This window comes from Calypte anna, chromosome 5A (assembly GCF_003957555.1).
Source record: "Calypte anna isolate BGI_N300 chromosome 5A, bCalAnn1_v1.p, whole genome shotgun sequence".
In the NCBI taxonomy this organism is placed as follows: domain Eukaryota; kingdom Metazoa; phylum Chordata; class Aves; order Apodiformes; family Trochilidae; genus Calypte; species Calypte anna.
Window position 1 is genome coordinate 2,406,957 of NC_044251.1, and position 15,018 is coordinate 2,421,974.

The 15,018-nt window shown below is 39.9% G+C and overlaps 1 protein-coding gene across 1 annotated transcript in view; it reads right to left on the reverse strand.

Annotated features, from left to right (window-relative positions):
- The window catches only part of STARD9 (StAR related lipid transfer domain containing 9), a 109,637-nt gene that overhangs the window by 21,882 nt on the left and 72,737 nt on the right, over positions 1-15,018 (reverse strand). Inside the window, exons 20-23 of the mRNA XM_030452562.1 lie at positions 14,550-14,653; positions 12,400-12,444; positions 4,915-5,105; positions 59-542 (exon numbers count right to left, since the gene is read on the reverse strand). Of these exons, the coding sequence (XP_030308422.1) occupies positions 59-542; positions 4,915-5,105; positions 12,400-12,444; positions 14,550-14,653 (824 nt within the window). The remainder of the gene's footprint in view (positions 1-58; positions 543-4,914; positions 5,106-12,399; positions 12,445-14,549; positions 14,654-15,018) is intronic.

Consider the following 15,018-nt stretch of genomic DNA (forward strand, 5'->3'; position numbering starts at 1 on the left):
TGACCATAACCTGAATGTAAATTACTTTTGAAAGTGCAGTTGGCAGATGTTAACTCACCTGGGTACCTGTGGCAGGCATGGGTTACAGAATGAATGCTGCCTCTGCTGCAAGGAACTTGAGCCCAGTGACTTCCTTCGCTTTTGCAACTGGTGATCCAAAGAGGACCATAAAGCAGGATTTTCATTTAGGATTTGGGCTTGTTTCACACACTCTTCATTGATCCAGCAGCTAGCTTCCAGCTGCTCTAGGTTTTGCTTGGCTTCCAATAACTTCTGCTTCTTGACTATCCTTTCCAGCTGGAATTTGACCTTTTTCCGTCTGATGTTCCTTTCTGCCTTTTTTAAGGAATATCTTCGCAGGAGCTCCAGCTGCACCAGCTGCTTCTTGTTCTGTTGTAGCAGGGAAGGGCAGATTTCCAGCCCAATGGTACTCTGCACCTCAGCCTCTGCACACTGTGTAGCCTCTGTCTGCACTGCAAACTCCCTCTGCTGATGCTGAAGGGCAGCCAGTCGCCTGTTCTCATTGATAAGCCACTGCTGGTCTGTAAATGAAATGATAGAAAGAAAGCAAAAAAAAAAAATAAAATAATGGGAAATGCACTGTTTGATGATATCTTGTTTCTTCATTTAATCAGCCCTGAGACCTTTTTTGAGAACAAAATTTCTATGCACGTATAGAGGAGTCTTGGAAAACCATTTCTAGGAAAACACACCATTGCTGCTTTTTACTGAGAACCAAAAGAACCACTGGGATAAGGACTTGGGTGACAACTACAAACTATAAGAAGGGGTTTGGCTAATAAAGCTAAGGAGACTGGTGGGCAAGGCCTTCTTTGTAAGCAAGAAGTAGAACACATTTCAGTTTCTCAAAGATTACACTTAAACAATTACACTCACCTCAATTTTCTTGTTAAAATACAGTGGAACCACTGAAAGACCTGAGTTCATTTCTGTGCACTTTTCAGACCTAGGGTATATGTTCACAGCAGTGAGGTATGTGTTCATTACCTTTTTACTGTGAATATATAAGTATATATATATTTTACTGTCAATATGTAAGAATATATTGCCTGTGTTCCTTAGGGAATGACTGTATGTGCACTGAGAGCAGAGTTAACAAGGGAACTGGAATGATTAGTACAGAGGAAAACAGAGCCTCCATGTTAATGCAGCAAAGACAACTTCATGCCCACACTAATGAGCTAATAAATTCCTATATTTTGGATTAAAACAGCAGCACTTGTCCAATCTTAAAATATTACTGACTTCTCATTGCAGGATTTGAGTGTTTTACAGCTATTGTAAAACAAGCATGTCTCCTACTTCCTTTTGCTCCTAACCTTTCCTCCTTCACTGAACCAACAAACCCCATCTGCAAAGTATTTTCTCTCACTTACCCAGGCATGCTGAAAATGGAGGAAACCCAGAATCATGCTAAGGAACTTTGTTTAGCACAGGAAATGGCAGTTTTTTTGCTCTCCTTCATCAGCAGCAAGACCAGTGAGCCTCCCCCTCTAAGCCCAGCTGGGATCTGCCCCATTTGCAGAGGCAGCTGCAAGGTCCTAGTCCTGTGGATGGTCATGACACCACCAAAGTGGGTTGAAGAGAAGGCTACAAGGAAGCCAGCCATGTAGGCACCTGCTGAACACTTCTGCCAGACTCTCTAAACCCATCTGATGGGTACTTCCCAAGCAACACAAACCCTGGGTGTCATCTAGCTGAGGTAGAGCAACAACAATAAGGGTTGGACTCGATCTCTGAGGTCCCTTCCAACCCAGCCTACTCTATGATTCTATGAACCACACATTTACTACCTGCTGTAGCTATGTAGGGCTGGTCCAACAAGCACTTGCCAAAACAGCCTGATGGGAGCCCTTGTATGTGAGTCCTTTAGCATGTAACCTATTTGAAATAAATGCAAGACTCCCATACAAATATAATTCACAGCAGTCAATGTGTGTTTTTCATAAAATCACCACTCTGCTCCACACAGGGAGTTAGCTTCTCTGCTTTTGTTAATATCCCCCATATTTCATAACTGCTAAATATGCTCACAAAGCAGCTGATTAACCCAACTGAATAAGAAAATACATTTCCTCTGCTTACACACTCAGTCTTCTCTAAATATTCAGGACCTGAACAGGTTGATTGATTTTTAACCCTGAAGGAAAGACTATTTTCAAAATATTTTATTGCATTATGTGCTTAGAGGTTTTTCAGAGTGCACAGGCTTCAGTCTGAGCTATGATGATCTGTAGCAATCAAAAGAAGGGTTTATTGAGATCACCACTGCCAGATTGAGTCTGATAGCTTGGACATATTCACTTAATGAGGCAGAGTTTGTTCATTTGTATGCTGCTATAAAAATACACATATTCAGCTGCAAAAAGCAAACAAAAAATACCCTTAGCTGAAAAAAGCAATGTAAAGTCACAGGCAAGGTTCCTTGACAAGTAGAGCACTTCTCAAAGGACCAAACCTTTACAAAGCACTTACCAGCATCAACATTTTTTTACTGGCTGGTTTTACCTTGAATCTGCAGTCCTTTACTGAAAAATCAGCCTTTCATTGCTTATTCAGGGGTTAGAAATAAAGAGGTATTTAAGTCTGATGTGATGAACCAGGGCTACCCACAGCTCTGCACAGCTCAGCTGCAAGAGAGGAATTCTGGGCTGTGTCAGTTCCCCTGACAGAGGAAATCATCAGAGCATAGGCATTCTCAGCATCCCTTCTTTGGTGCCTACTGATCTTGTTTAACATATTTCCTTAGTGATCCCTCCCACAATGATCTCCTGTCCTTTTTTTGCTGGCAGCTGCACGCACACACAGAAGCAGAAATTCTAACTCTGTGGTTACTCGAGAGGTAAAAAGGGAAGCATTTTAGTAATTATTTTTTTCTTTATTATTATTCTATTATTTCTATTATTTCTATTATATTTCTATAATTATTTCTATTATTATTATTTCTTTACTTATTATTTATTATTATTTTTAAATATTTTCACACACAAAGCTTTTTCTCAACTCTCTTTCCAGATCTGTCCTCATTAGCATGTTTCTAGCAAGCAGAAGATTTGGCAGATAAGTCTCCCTGCAACACAGCTGCAAGCTCCAAGATGCTAATTAATCTCTGCTCACAATTTAGTCTCTGTCAGAAGCTGACACACAGAGGGCACAGAAAAGGTGAAGAACTTTGGTGGCTTTCCAAGTGATGTATTGTATTTGGCTGGCAAAAACTACCTGCCTGGCTAAGATTCTCATGAACACAGCAAAACCAGCAGAACTGGGTGGAAGCAGAGAAGGTCTAGAGAGCCACAAAATAAAGTTATTAGGAAAATTCTTCCAGTTCTCTGTACTATCTAGACATCCTCAGTCCATTCCTGCAACATCCCAATTTCCCTCTGATCTCTTCATTGGGGCTGGCATAATTAAAAGATAGCAGACTCTATAAGTTTAGGTCTGAGATGCTTCCAAAAATTCACAGACATTTTCTTCTTCAAGAAACCAAAAGCAAGTTTTGCCAGCTGGGAACAGTGCCCTTGTATTAGGCATACTTTGCTTATCAAGAAACCTCCATCAAATCACTCACTATGAAGACAAACTAGAGGACTGTAGAACAAGATAAACCAGGTGCCTCGAATTGCCAGTGAGTGGGTGTGAGTCCACCTGTGCCTGGTTAGGACAGGCCCCTGTTGGGCATGAGCAAGATCAGGGGGCCAATAAAGGTGGGACACACACCCACAGAGGCAAGCTCAGCTCACTCTGGTGCGAGGCATGGAGAGGCCAGCAGCTCGTTGAGCCTCTGGAGCAGGAAAGGCTCCTCCTGCTACACTTCTACCCTGGAAGTGCTGTGTGGTGGCTGGAGTCCTGGAAGAGACCAGCAGCTCGTCGAGCTTCAGGAGCAAGAATGGCTCCTCCCACTTCGGAGGACACTGTAAGTACCCAATTTCAGTGGTCAGGAAGACTTATTGTTCTCAAATCAGTCTATAAACTCATTAAGGGGCAGCCCAACCCCTCCCAAGATGTTCTGCTGAATATATCTGCCTTCATTCCAAGTTGCACCTCTGGGGCCAGGAGCCCTAAACACTAAAAACTAAAACACTAAACACTAAAAAATATTTCTGCAAATATGCTGTGTCTCCCCCTTCTGACAGAGCTATTTGCCATTTACAAAATCTCAGCACTGATCTGGCCTTTTGTACTCCTGCATAACACTGCAGAACTGCCAAGAAACTACTGCAATTTGAACCAAAGCCTGTCTTTTTTTAATCCAGCTTTTGTTTAAAACAAACTTAGCAGTGGAGAATGCAATAAGACTAATCAGTCATCTTCAGAGTATATAAAACCTGCATCTTATTTTCAACCTGAACTTTTCACACTTCAGTTTCTATCCCCAGAATATCTTCATACTATAAAATGGCAAGGTGTGTATGGAAATACTGACCACATAAAAGCCAATTAAATTCTCTCTCCCTTAAATGGGGATGGGATTTCAGCACCAAACTTCAATGTCCCACCAATTTCTTTGTTCTCATTGTTTAAAACTAAAAGAAAATTAATTTTGAGCCATGGTCTTACGCCATGGCCCTGTTTTTCCCAATGAGTAAAATTCATTAAAACCACCCGAAAATGGTGGTGTTACAGGTGACATCATCAGTGACATGTAAAGAGAGTATCTCAATTGACACACAACTTGTGGTAGGAGCTGTCACAGTTATCTCAGTTTCAACCTCCTGGAGCAACTCCTTGGCTGAAGCACCAGGTATATCACAAGAAAAACAGAAAGCACAAGAGCAGACTCATCTATTGTGCACCACGATAAAAACTTCCACCCTTCATCTAAAGCATTACTGGGACAAAAATACCAAGAAGATGAAAGCAAGCAGCAATGGCAGGGAAGAGGCAGGCACCCACTTTCTTGGATTTGCTGATTGATGAGTGCTTGGTCGTTTTCTAGCTCCTTCTCAGCTTTGATCTGTCCTCTCAGGATCTGCTGCTCCAAATCCTCAACATAGAGCTGCTGCTGCTGGATCTGTCTTCTGTGGAAAGCTTCCTGCTCTCTCAGTTTCTGCTTGTACTCTTCACGCACAGCATCTATTTCTCTGCTGATAGAAATGTTGACAGTGAATTTAAACAAATATTTGTAATTAAACAAGTTATCTTATTAAAGAAAAACAAGACAACATTCAAGATACTCTGTTGTTAAGTAAGCTCCTGGTGGTGAAGTAGCTGTGTGTATGAATGTCACAGCAGGCTACAAATCCTGTATCATAAAGGACATGTACCAAACATGAAAACTCTTGTGGTAAAGCAGAAAATTCCAGCACCAGAAAGATACCAGCAAGAAGACTTTAAAAGATATCATAACTTTTCATTTTGCTGGGGATCTTCCAAAAATGAAATTGGACGTGGGGGGTTGTTTATAAAATTTTGGGGTTTTGTTATAAAATTTTATAACCACTACACAGGGTACTTGTCACCTAAATACTTCCAAGTGTTGCTTCTATCCTTGGAGCAGAATTGTGCTCAGAGAAGTGATTAACCTGTGGAAAGCTGCCTTACAGTCCCCTCCAGGATGTTTGGTGCCAAAATCTTACACACAGACACACACAGAGTAACAATCAAAATATTAACTATTCTTAGCCTAATCCCTGATGATAATCAGACATTCTTAGCATTAAAATCATTTATAGAGGTGATATATGATCTTTGCCTTGTTTTGTTTCTAAACAATGAAGGATTACATGAAACCTCAAAAAATTCAGTCCTTGGGGACGAAAATTAATTAGAATATCTTTTACTAATGAAATAAATGACTAGATGATCTTTCGAGGTCCCTTCCAACCCCAAGGATTCTATGATTCTATGATTTATTGTACTTTAAAAGACAGCAAAGATATAAAAACTCTAAAGAGTCCCCTAGGGTCAAAAGAAGACAAAAATATAATTTCAAAGGGAATATTTTGTAAATATCATGTTGCTTGTAAAATCATTACCAATACAAGGTCACCTGTGTGAAAAGAGTGTTATCAGTCCTAGAAGCACACACTGTCTGAGAAACTTGCTGTTAATTTCAGCAAGTGCAATTACTTACAAGAGACTTGGCTAAAAGCAAAAGTACAAGACAGAAAATCACCTTTATCCTGGCCCAAACCAGGACATTCCACCCCTTATTCCATACCATTTGCGTCATACTCCAATCATTACTATCTCTTATCCCTAAGCATATCTATACACAAATTACTACTATCTCTCTGTGCTACATAGGAATTAACTTGAAAACTCTACATAGAACTGTAAGGATGTGTTCAAAAGCAAGCACTTCTACAGCAGCAACTTTGATTCTGTGTGCTGGGTTCATCACAAAACAGATCAAACAATTAAGCAGCCAAAACCTACAAATCTTCTGGAGCACCTTTCCATAGCACATGCATTTCACTGTCTCAAGAAGCAGGGAAAAGCCTCACTACATGAAAGCCTGAAGAGTCTCAGTTATTTACAATACGACTGTGACTCTTTTCCTCACCTATGGAAACCAGAATTCAGTTTGGTTTTAATGTTTATGTAAATGTAATGCTGGTGAGAGCAACTGAAAAGGAACATCTCCTGTTTAACTGTCTGGCATGGTGCAAACAGAACACAAGCTTTGCTACTGCCATCTGCTAAATGCTTTATGTATGCTTGGGACCCAAAGGAACATATGATGAGAAGAGGCAGCTCCAAGATCTGTTTGTCCTTGGCTTGGCTACAAAGATGCCAACAATCTGTGATTTGCAATTTTTTTCCTCTCAGATAAACTGTAATTGATCCCCAGGAAGTGGGGATGGGATGCCTCATTTCTCATTCAGCTGCAGTAGGTTTGAAGTGACACTTTGCTGCAGCACTGCATGGCTATTACAAAGCTCCAGCTGTTCAGGTGTTCTTAATGCCACCAACTACTGAGGGACAAACTCAGATCTTAAAGCTTAAAGCTAGACTGGTGAACTGAAGAAGAATCACTTTTCAAATAGAGTATTAAATATGAAGGATCTCATCTAGGAAAAGCTCCCATGGTTTTCAGGATAACTCTGAAGGAGGCTTTCCCTGAATGCAGCTTCCAGGTTATCTTCCACATTTTCCAAGGGAAATGTAATGGAACAGCCACTGCATTCTGACCTGAGACAAAACCTCTCTGATTTTGGAGCAGTTACATCACCTCTGTGCTTTCATGTATTTAGGCTTCAAGGTCCTCAGGGCAAGGACTGGATGCCTGTGCATCAAACCTCATCTGCAAGGCCCTGATTCCATATGAAGTTCCTGATCTGTTAAACCCAGGAAGCCTGAATAGTGATTGTAAATGCTAAGTTTCTGTGCATACTCTGATGATGGGGCAGTCTTTAGCTGTTTTGCTAGCAGATATATATAAGCTCTGAATCCTACAGTGGTATGAAAGTTGAGAAACACGAGCCTACATTTTTCACTGGACAACTGCATGACCTTGGGGAATCACTTAGTTTGAGAAATGTATGAAAGAAGCAAAGTACGAGGTTTAATACCATCAAATATAACAAAATCAAATATCAGAAGAGCTGATTTATATTAATTCAGTATTAGTAGCAGCATTCTGCATGAGACTGAGAAAACTGAGTAAATCATTGCCAATAAGGCTCAAAAGGGAAGCACGATAGTAAAAAAGGAGACAGAGAATTCTTGTTATGCAACTGTTTACTATACTAGATCAAATAAAATTCCTTGTACAAAATGTTTAAAATTTTTCCTAACCATGACTTGTAGCTCTCAGCCATCCTTTCCATAAAACTGGCCCACCAGGGTTCAAACTATTTACAAATTGAAACCCAGAACATTTAAGTATATGCAAAAACTCAGTGCTGCATTTCAATTCAAAGACCTCCCAATGCTTGTAGAGGTCACAGAATCACAGAATCCTAGGGGTTGGAAGGGACCTCGAAAGATCATCTAGTCCAACCCCCCCTGCCAGAGCAGGGCCACCTAGAGAGGTGGTCAGGTAACATCTGTCCACAGCTGGGAGAGGCTCACAAGTTCTCCCCATACTTTCCAGCAGTGCTGAAACCACCCACCCCACCCATAAATTACCAGAGAACAAGCAATGCAAACAATGCACATGGAAGCCTCTTGGTTGCTGTTCTAAGCAACACCAGTGTGTTCCCTGCATGTGGTAATGGCTTTTTTGCTGAACTAACATGAAACTTAGATCCTTTCCAACAGGCACAGCACAGCCAAACTTCTGTTATTAATCACAGCTCCACACCAGGACTACACCCCAAACAGGCAGAGTGCAGAGGCACACCCATACTTCCCTTTAAACCTTTAAAAACCCTCAAAACCCAAACATGGCACAGCTACCATTACAGCATTATTACAGCTTTTGTTCTGGTGATGCAGGTAGTGGGTACAATCCTCTCTCTCTAAGGTTAAAGCCTCTGTAATAAAATACTGTTGCTCAGGTTACATACATGAGTTGCAGTTCTGTTATTTCTGTGCCTCTTTCCTTCATCTCCTAATTTTTAATAGCACAAAACAGAAACCAGGCAGAGCAGCAAGAGAGGTCTGAGAACAGAGATTGAACATTAAACACTGCTTTATGAAGTTAACTCTTAAAAATGGTTTTCTCAAACAGAACAAAAAGATAATGAAAATCCATGCAGAGCCACTGACATAATACAGGTATGCCAGGAGGTGTTTTTCCTCTGGCCATGGGACTTTGGGAGCAAAATGACAACCTGGTTTGGGTTTGGGACACAGTCTGCCACAGAAACTGCTGAAACCCAGACCAAGAAGTAAGAATTCTCCTTTTCTACCTTCAAACGTGCTGTGTCACATCAACACACTCTTGCTGGTTTGTGGAAATAACAGATAAACTAAACTGAAAAACAAGGTGAAAACAGCCCAGAAAGAAAACAAGAGATTCATGCACACTTCCTACCTAAATCACCTAATAGATAATTTAAAGAACAATCAGTTTGTGTAATAGATGTTTGATGAGTTAAACTAGAAACAAGTATAAATCCAGTTCACATAAGAATTTAGTCGTATTTTGGAATAGGTAGATGACACCAGTCATTTCTTTCATCTAAAACATCTTAAATCAGATGTATTGCTGAATTTATACTTGACATACAGGAATACTGAGATATAAAAATCAAGCACAGAAGAATTTCTACAATTGCTTGTATTCCTGCCTTCACACATAAACAATCTACACTCAGTATAGTTCTAGCAGGAAAAATTATAACCTTAGGACTAACATAAGACAAGCAGCTTAATTTCTTATATCAAGACATGCATAAAATCCTGGCTTCACAGGACCAGTACACAGAATATAGATTATTCTGCACAGAATTTTAGAAAAGCATGCAGGTTTTTAGGTGTACCAAATGCAGCAAGAAGTGTCAACAGCTACACAAAGTAAACCCTTAAAAACAGCAAGTAAAATTACACCAGAAAAACATCAGCCTTAAACTAAAGATAATCACAGATTACTGAGAAAATTTTCATATTATACCAAGGCTGCTGGATTGGTTTTCCATCTCATTTTTCTCTCCACAAAGTTTGCATGACGCATGCTAAATGAACCATCTGTAAATCCACATTTTTTTTCCAGTCTTTTTCTGTCGTCAGCTCTCCGGGATCCTATTGTGCAAGTCTCCTCCCCTCTTCCCCAAACATTTCTGCTGCTGATGCAGAGGCTGACGGCTGCTACAGCATAATGCAGCTTTCAGTAACTATGGCAGCAATAGCCCTGTCGTGAGGCTGAATGCCTCCTGTAACAAAATCTTAAGGCTCAAATAAAGAAACTCAAGTGCAAAATAACCAGTGCTGCTAAAAGCTGAAATCTTCTGATTTTGCCAAAGATAACATCAGTCAAGTCAGCATCCTCATACTCCCGTCTGCCTGGTGTGTGAGTTCCCTTTTCCTTTTATGGCTGATTTTTTCCAGGGGGAGAAGAGTTAATAATAAAGCAGAAAAAAAGATGTTGGCAAGGCATTTTGCACCTTTGCAAGTCTCACAGCACTGAGAGCAATCGCAAGTCAGGCTTACGAGCCTATCCAGTGATCTGCATCCATCCTCATGCTCCATCCTCCCCCTCCAACCGTGTCCAATCCAGGGCTCTTCCCGCAGGGCCTGGGAGCATCACGCAGCAGCAGGCACCATGCAGCTGCATCAGTCTGCATCTGCTCCTGCCTAGCACAGAGGCCCAAACCTCTCACTTTTTCCTCCCTCAAGCAAAGGGAAGAGTGATGAAGGAGAGAGGAAGACCTTGTATCACCTCTTCCACCAGCCTCCTGCAGCAATGCCACACAAAATTCTAAACAGAAACTGGGGGGCAACGAGCTGGGAACCAGAAATCAGTCAGAACAGCCAGAAGAGGCAGAAACCTTGAGAAATGAGGGACCTTGGAAGTGGGCTCATAGAGTAATCCCCTTCACAGATGTTACTATCAGGTATTGGATTTCTGATTGCTGGTTGGTGTACAGAAAAACCAAACCAGTGCAAGTTTTTGTCCTGTTTTTTTTTTTTTTTTCCCCACACAAATCTTCATGGTTTTTTTTCTTTGCCTAAGGTCCTGTAACAACAGTAAGGGAGACTTATTTAAGGTAAGCCTTTAAGCACAGTTTAAACCTCTTTTTAGCATTAAGTCACAGGCATGAGACACAGCCACACACTCCAGTAAAGGTGACAGCTGCCTTGCTAAATTCCAGTTCAGCTAGAACTACAATCTATGACATCTTCTGCCCTTATAATCTCAGTAATTTATAGAATCAGTGTGGTCCCCTGCTAACCCACTATATGCTGTCCTGCTGTAAGTTGCAGACTTGTAGCTGACACAGAGCATTTTTCTGTGGAATAAAATATTTGAGGGATCTTCTCAAAGAGGCAAAAGTTTTCTTTAACTTGTATTTGTAGAGCACTTTGAAATTCTCAAATGAAAGCTGTTAGTAAGAACTCATAGTTTTAATTTTTTACAAATATTTGGACATGTTTGCTTCACCACAATAGAATAACAATTGTGTTGTGTTCTCCAGCATCAGATGTCATACCAAGCAGCTAAAATTAATTCAGTGTACTGCTATCTCACTAGATAGTAACAGGAAAACTCCTGATTTTTTTTTCCAAGCCACCAAAAGAACAAAATCAGGATTTGCATTTATATGCAGGGTTTACATCTGTACATATTAAGACTATGTCAGGAGCAAGTACTTCATTACCTACTAATTTGTGGTGATGTTATCATATAAGGACTGATGCTGGTTGCAAGCCTCCTGTGTGTGTGCTTCAAACATCATAAGTTTGAAGTGCTGGGGCTCTTTGCAGTAGGGTGTATGAGCAAGCAGCCAAGTAAAATACAATGAATCACACCTTTTAAAGGAAAGTTTCATGCCTAAGGTTCTAATAGTTGAGAGGAATGGTCAATTTTTTTTCTCTCTGATTTCTCAAAATATTTTAACAATTAGAGGTTGAACTGGTAATTCAGTCCATGGAAAGCAAATAAAGAAAAATAGCATCATCTCAGCAAGACAAGAGGGCAGGGTCTCGAGTTGTGCCAGGGGAGGTTTAGGTTGGAGATTAGAAAGAATTTCCTTATGGAGAGAGTGATCAGACATTGGAATGGGCTGCCCAGGGAAGTAGTGGATTCTCCGTATCTGGAGATATTTCAAAAGAGCCTGGATGTGGCACTCAGTGCCATGGGCTGGGAACTGCAGCAGGAGTGGATCAAGGGTTGGACTTGATGATCTCTGAGGTCCCTTCCAACCCAGCCAGTTCTATACTAACAGCATGAGAGATAGGGCTGTAAGTATTCATGACCATAATATACACATTCAGATGCTTTGAAATAAAAATAATTCAGAAATTGATAGGTTTCCATGGTTTAAGGACTCTAATAAGGAACTGATGATCCTTTCATTTCTTCTGGATTTTTTATGTGCAGCTGCTCTGCTTTGCATGTTCTATGCTAAGACTTCTTTTTTGGACCCTTACACAAAGCCATTTTCTTCTCACCAGAAGAGAACTCAATTTGTCCAAGGAACTTTCAGTATAGCAATAAGTACTCTCACCACCTACTAGTGATGTATACAGTTTGTATACATATAATACAATATAATACAATAACAATACATATAATACAATATGTATATATATATAATTTAATATATTTTATGTTTCTTGTATAGTAGTAGTGTCAGTGTAAATCCCACTCATCGTGCATGTAAAATACAGGTTATGCATGCAACAAAGCTGCAAAACCTGTACACAAGATCTAGCCTGAAGAAGCCTAGCTTGCATCTCTTCTGGATGCAATCAGTGTGGCACAGCAGAGAGACAAAGCTGGAGGGGTAAAAAAAACTCAGTATGATTTAGACACATTAGTATTCTTACCTTAGTTCAGGAGAACATTTTTCTTTACAGCTTCTACATTTTTGACTGTAAAAATAAAAATAGGAAATCATACAGATGTTCAAAAAGAAGGCACTGAAGCCTTTTACACACAGAGATGTTATTGTGATTTTCAGTGGGCTCTAAGATACAGATTACTAGCAGCTGGGAGAGCACTGAAAACTATAAAAGGAAATGAGAGAGGAAGAGAGACACAAACACACAGCTTGCCCTGTTCTTATATTTTCCTCTAAGCATCTCTTTCTGACAGAGACAAGACCTTGCACTAGGTGGACTTTTACTGATGAATAAACAAGCACTGCCTGTAGTCCACTTAGTCCTGTGTTACTGTTTGCAAAGTATCTCAGACACACATTTTAGTACCTGAAACTGACTTTTCTTCAGGGAAACAGGACATTTGAGAGAGTGCAGATATCTGGGTTTATTCTCATATCATAGATCTTAGGGTAGGTGTCCCAATCATAACCTTTTCCCTGAGTAAAACTACTTGTCTGGATAGAAATGCAGATTTCTGGAGTGGATCAATTCAGTTTACCTTTGCCAAAAAAAACTATCCAAGAGGAAAAAAAGACCACAGAACTATGTAAGGTGGAAGGCAACTAGTATTAGACATAGTTCATAGCTTATTCCTGTAAGAGAGGAACATTCATGACACTCAAGTGAATGCAATACTATAATGCTTTTCATTTTCACTGAAGTAACCATTTGAAACACTTCAAGTAAGTATGAGGGTAATGTTAAGCAGTGTAGTATGCATAGTGCTGTCAAAGGAATTTAAAAAAAAAATCTGCTATCTGGGTCTGAAAAAAGAACAGAAAACTTCTGGAGTTCTGTCAGGTTAAAAAGGGGAAAATGAAGTTCAGTTCTGTGCCAAACTTCACCATGCTCTGGGATTTCTGAAAATTTTTCTTGGACCATCAATAAAAACTCCACCTCTGATGCTTATATACACATAAAGAGCAACTTGGTATCTACTTTTCAAGGTCATTAGGCAACGCCTTGTTTTTAAATTCTTTGTATTTTTTACGAAGAAAAACCAGAAGTGATGTATAAAATGTACCTCAGTAAAGAAACAAAACGAAATACCAGTTTGTACAGAAAGGTATCACTGCAGCAAATGAAAAGCAAATGCAGAGATTAGATACATTGAAGAGAACACACAGAAACACACTACCCAAGGTGGAAAGCAAGCCACTTGACTAAAAGTATGAATAGATGTTCAGAAGAGGGAGAACATTCTATGCTCATAAAAACCATTTCTTCTAGAAAGAAACAGAAGACTCCCAGCATGTTACCACACCAAAAACACTCTAGCAAGAAGCAGAACTATCAACAGATATGCATGAAAAGATGGCTGTTTCTTGCCTTTAACAGGTCAACTGAATGTGCCAGGCTGAGAGGAATTAAAAAAGAGAAAGAACCCAATTACATTTAATGCTGTGATATTCTGTTTTCAGTGTTATGAATGGAAACACAGGAGATACCTTAATTCATTTTCCTCATCCATATTAATCACTGTTTTCATCACACCAAGCCTTTCCCTTCCAGAAAAGCACATTAAAAGCACCCATCCAAGAGGGAATCACAGTGGCTTTTTTTGAGATAAGGGCTCAGTGAGGACCTGGACTCAATGATCTCTGAGGTCCCTTCCAACCCAGCCAATTCTATGATTCTAATTCTATGATTCTATGACCTTCCACCACAAATTAGCAGGGAAACTGAATTGGTAATAATTACCTTGGCTAAAGCATACTAGAGAAGTTCATGCTGTGCACTGGAGTAAGAATATTGTAAAAATTACACATTAGCTCTTGAATCAGAATAGCTCCAGTGCAGCTGTGCAAGTGAACCAAGTTAAGGCTGACAGTCTCATCTGAGGCATTTTCTCAATTGTGCATCAATATTCACTGTGCATCAATAAATACTTCTTCAGGGTTTTTGCCTGGATATTACAACACTTTATACTACTCAGTTGGCCAAAGCATTTTCTTGGACACTTTCATTTGATCACTTGAAAACACAATGGGACCTTTCCATGTACAGTGTGGTTTTGTCTGAACCAAGTCCTGGTGGCAGTCATCATCCCACATGAGAAATGATTCATTTGTTTGGCTGGTTTTTTTTTTACTTACTTGTCAAGAGTAGAAAGTATATAATGAGGAGAATGGGTGCAACTTCTATCCAAGTTGAGCCAGTCTAAAGCTCCACAACTCAGAACGGGAGAGGTTTCACTGATCTACAAAGCACACAAGAGAGGAGAAAGAATAAATATCACAACCACCCCAGAACTTCCAATTTATCATTAACAGCACCACTGTGAGCTACTGCCTGCAATGCTGCTTTCTGTGATTCTGTAATACCTCCCATGTGAGTTTATAATCCCAATTACAGTTCTGCTTAGTATTTGATAATTTGCAAAATGGTGAGGTATTTGCTACTGAGTTACCTCTCTCTGCTTTAATGTACTGCATGTTTAATTACTAAAGTAATTAAGAATGAAAGCAAAGGGAAGTTAAAGTCCCTTATCTCAGCTACAGAAGTCAGTACAAAAGAACAGCTGAAGGCAAAGCATAAAACATAAGAAAATCCATTTTAAAAGGT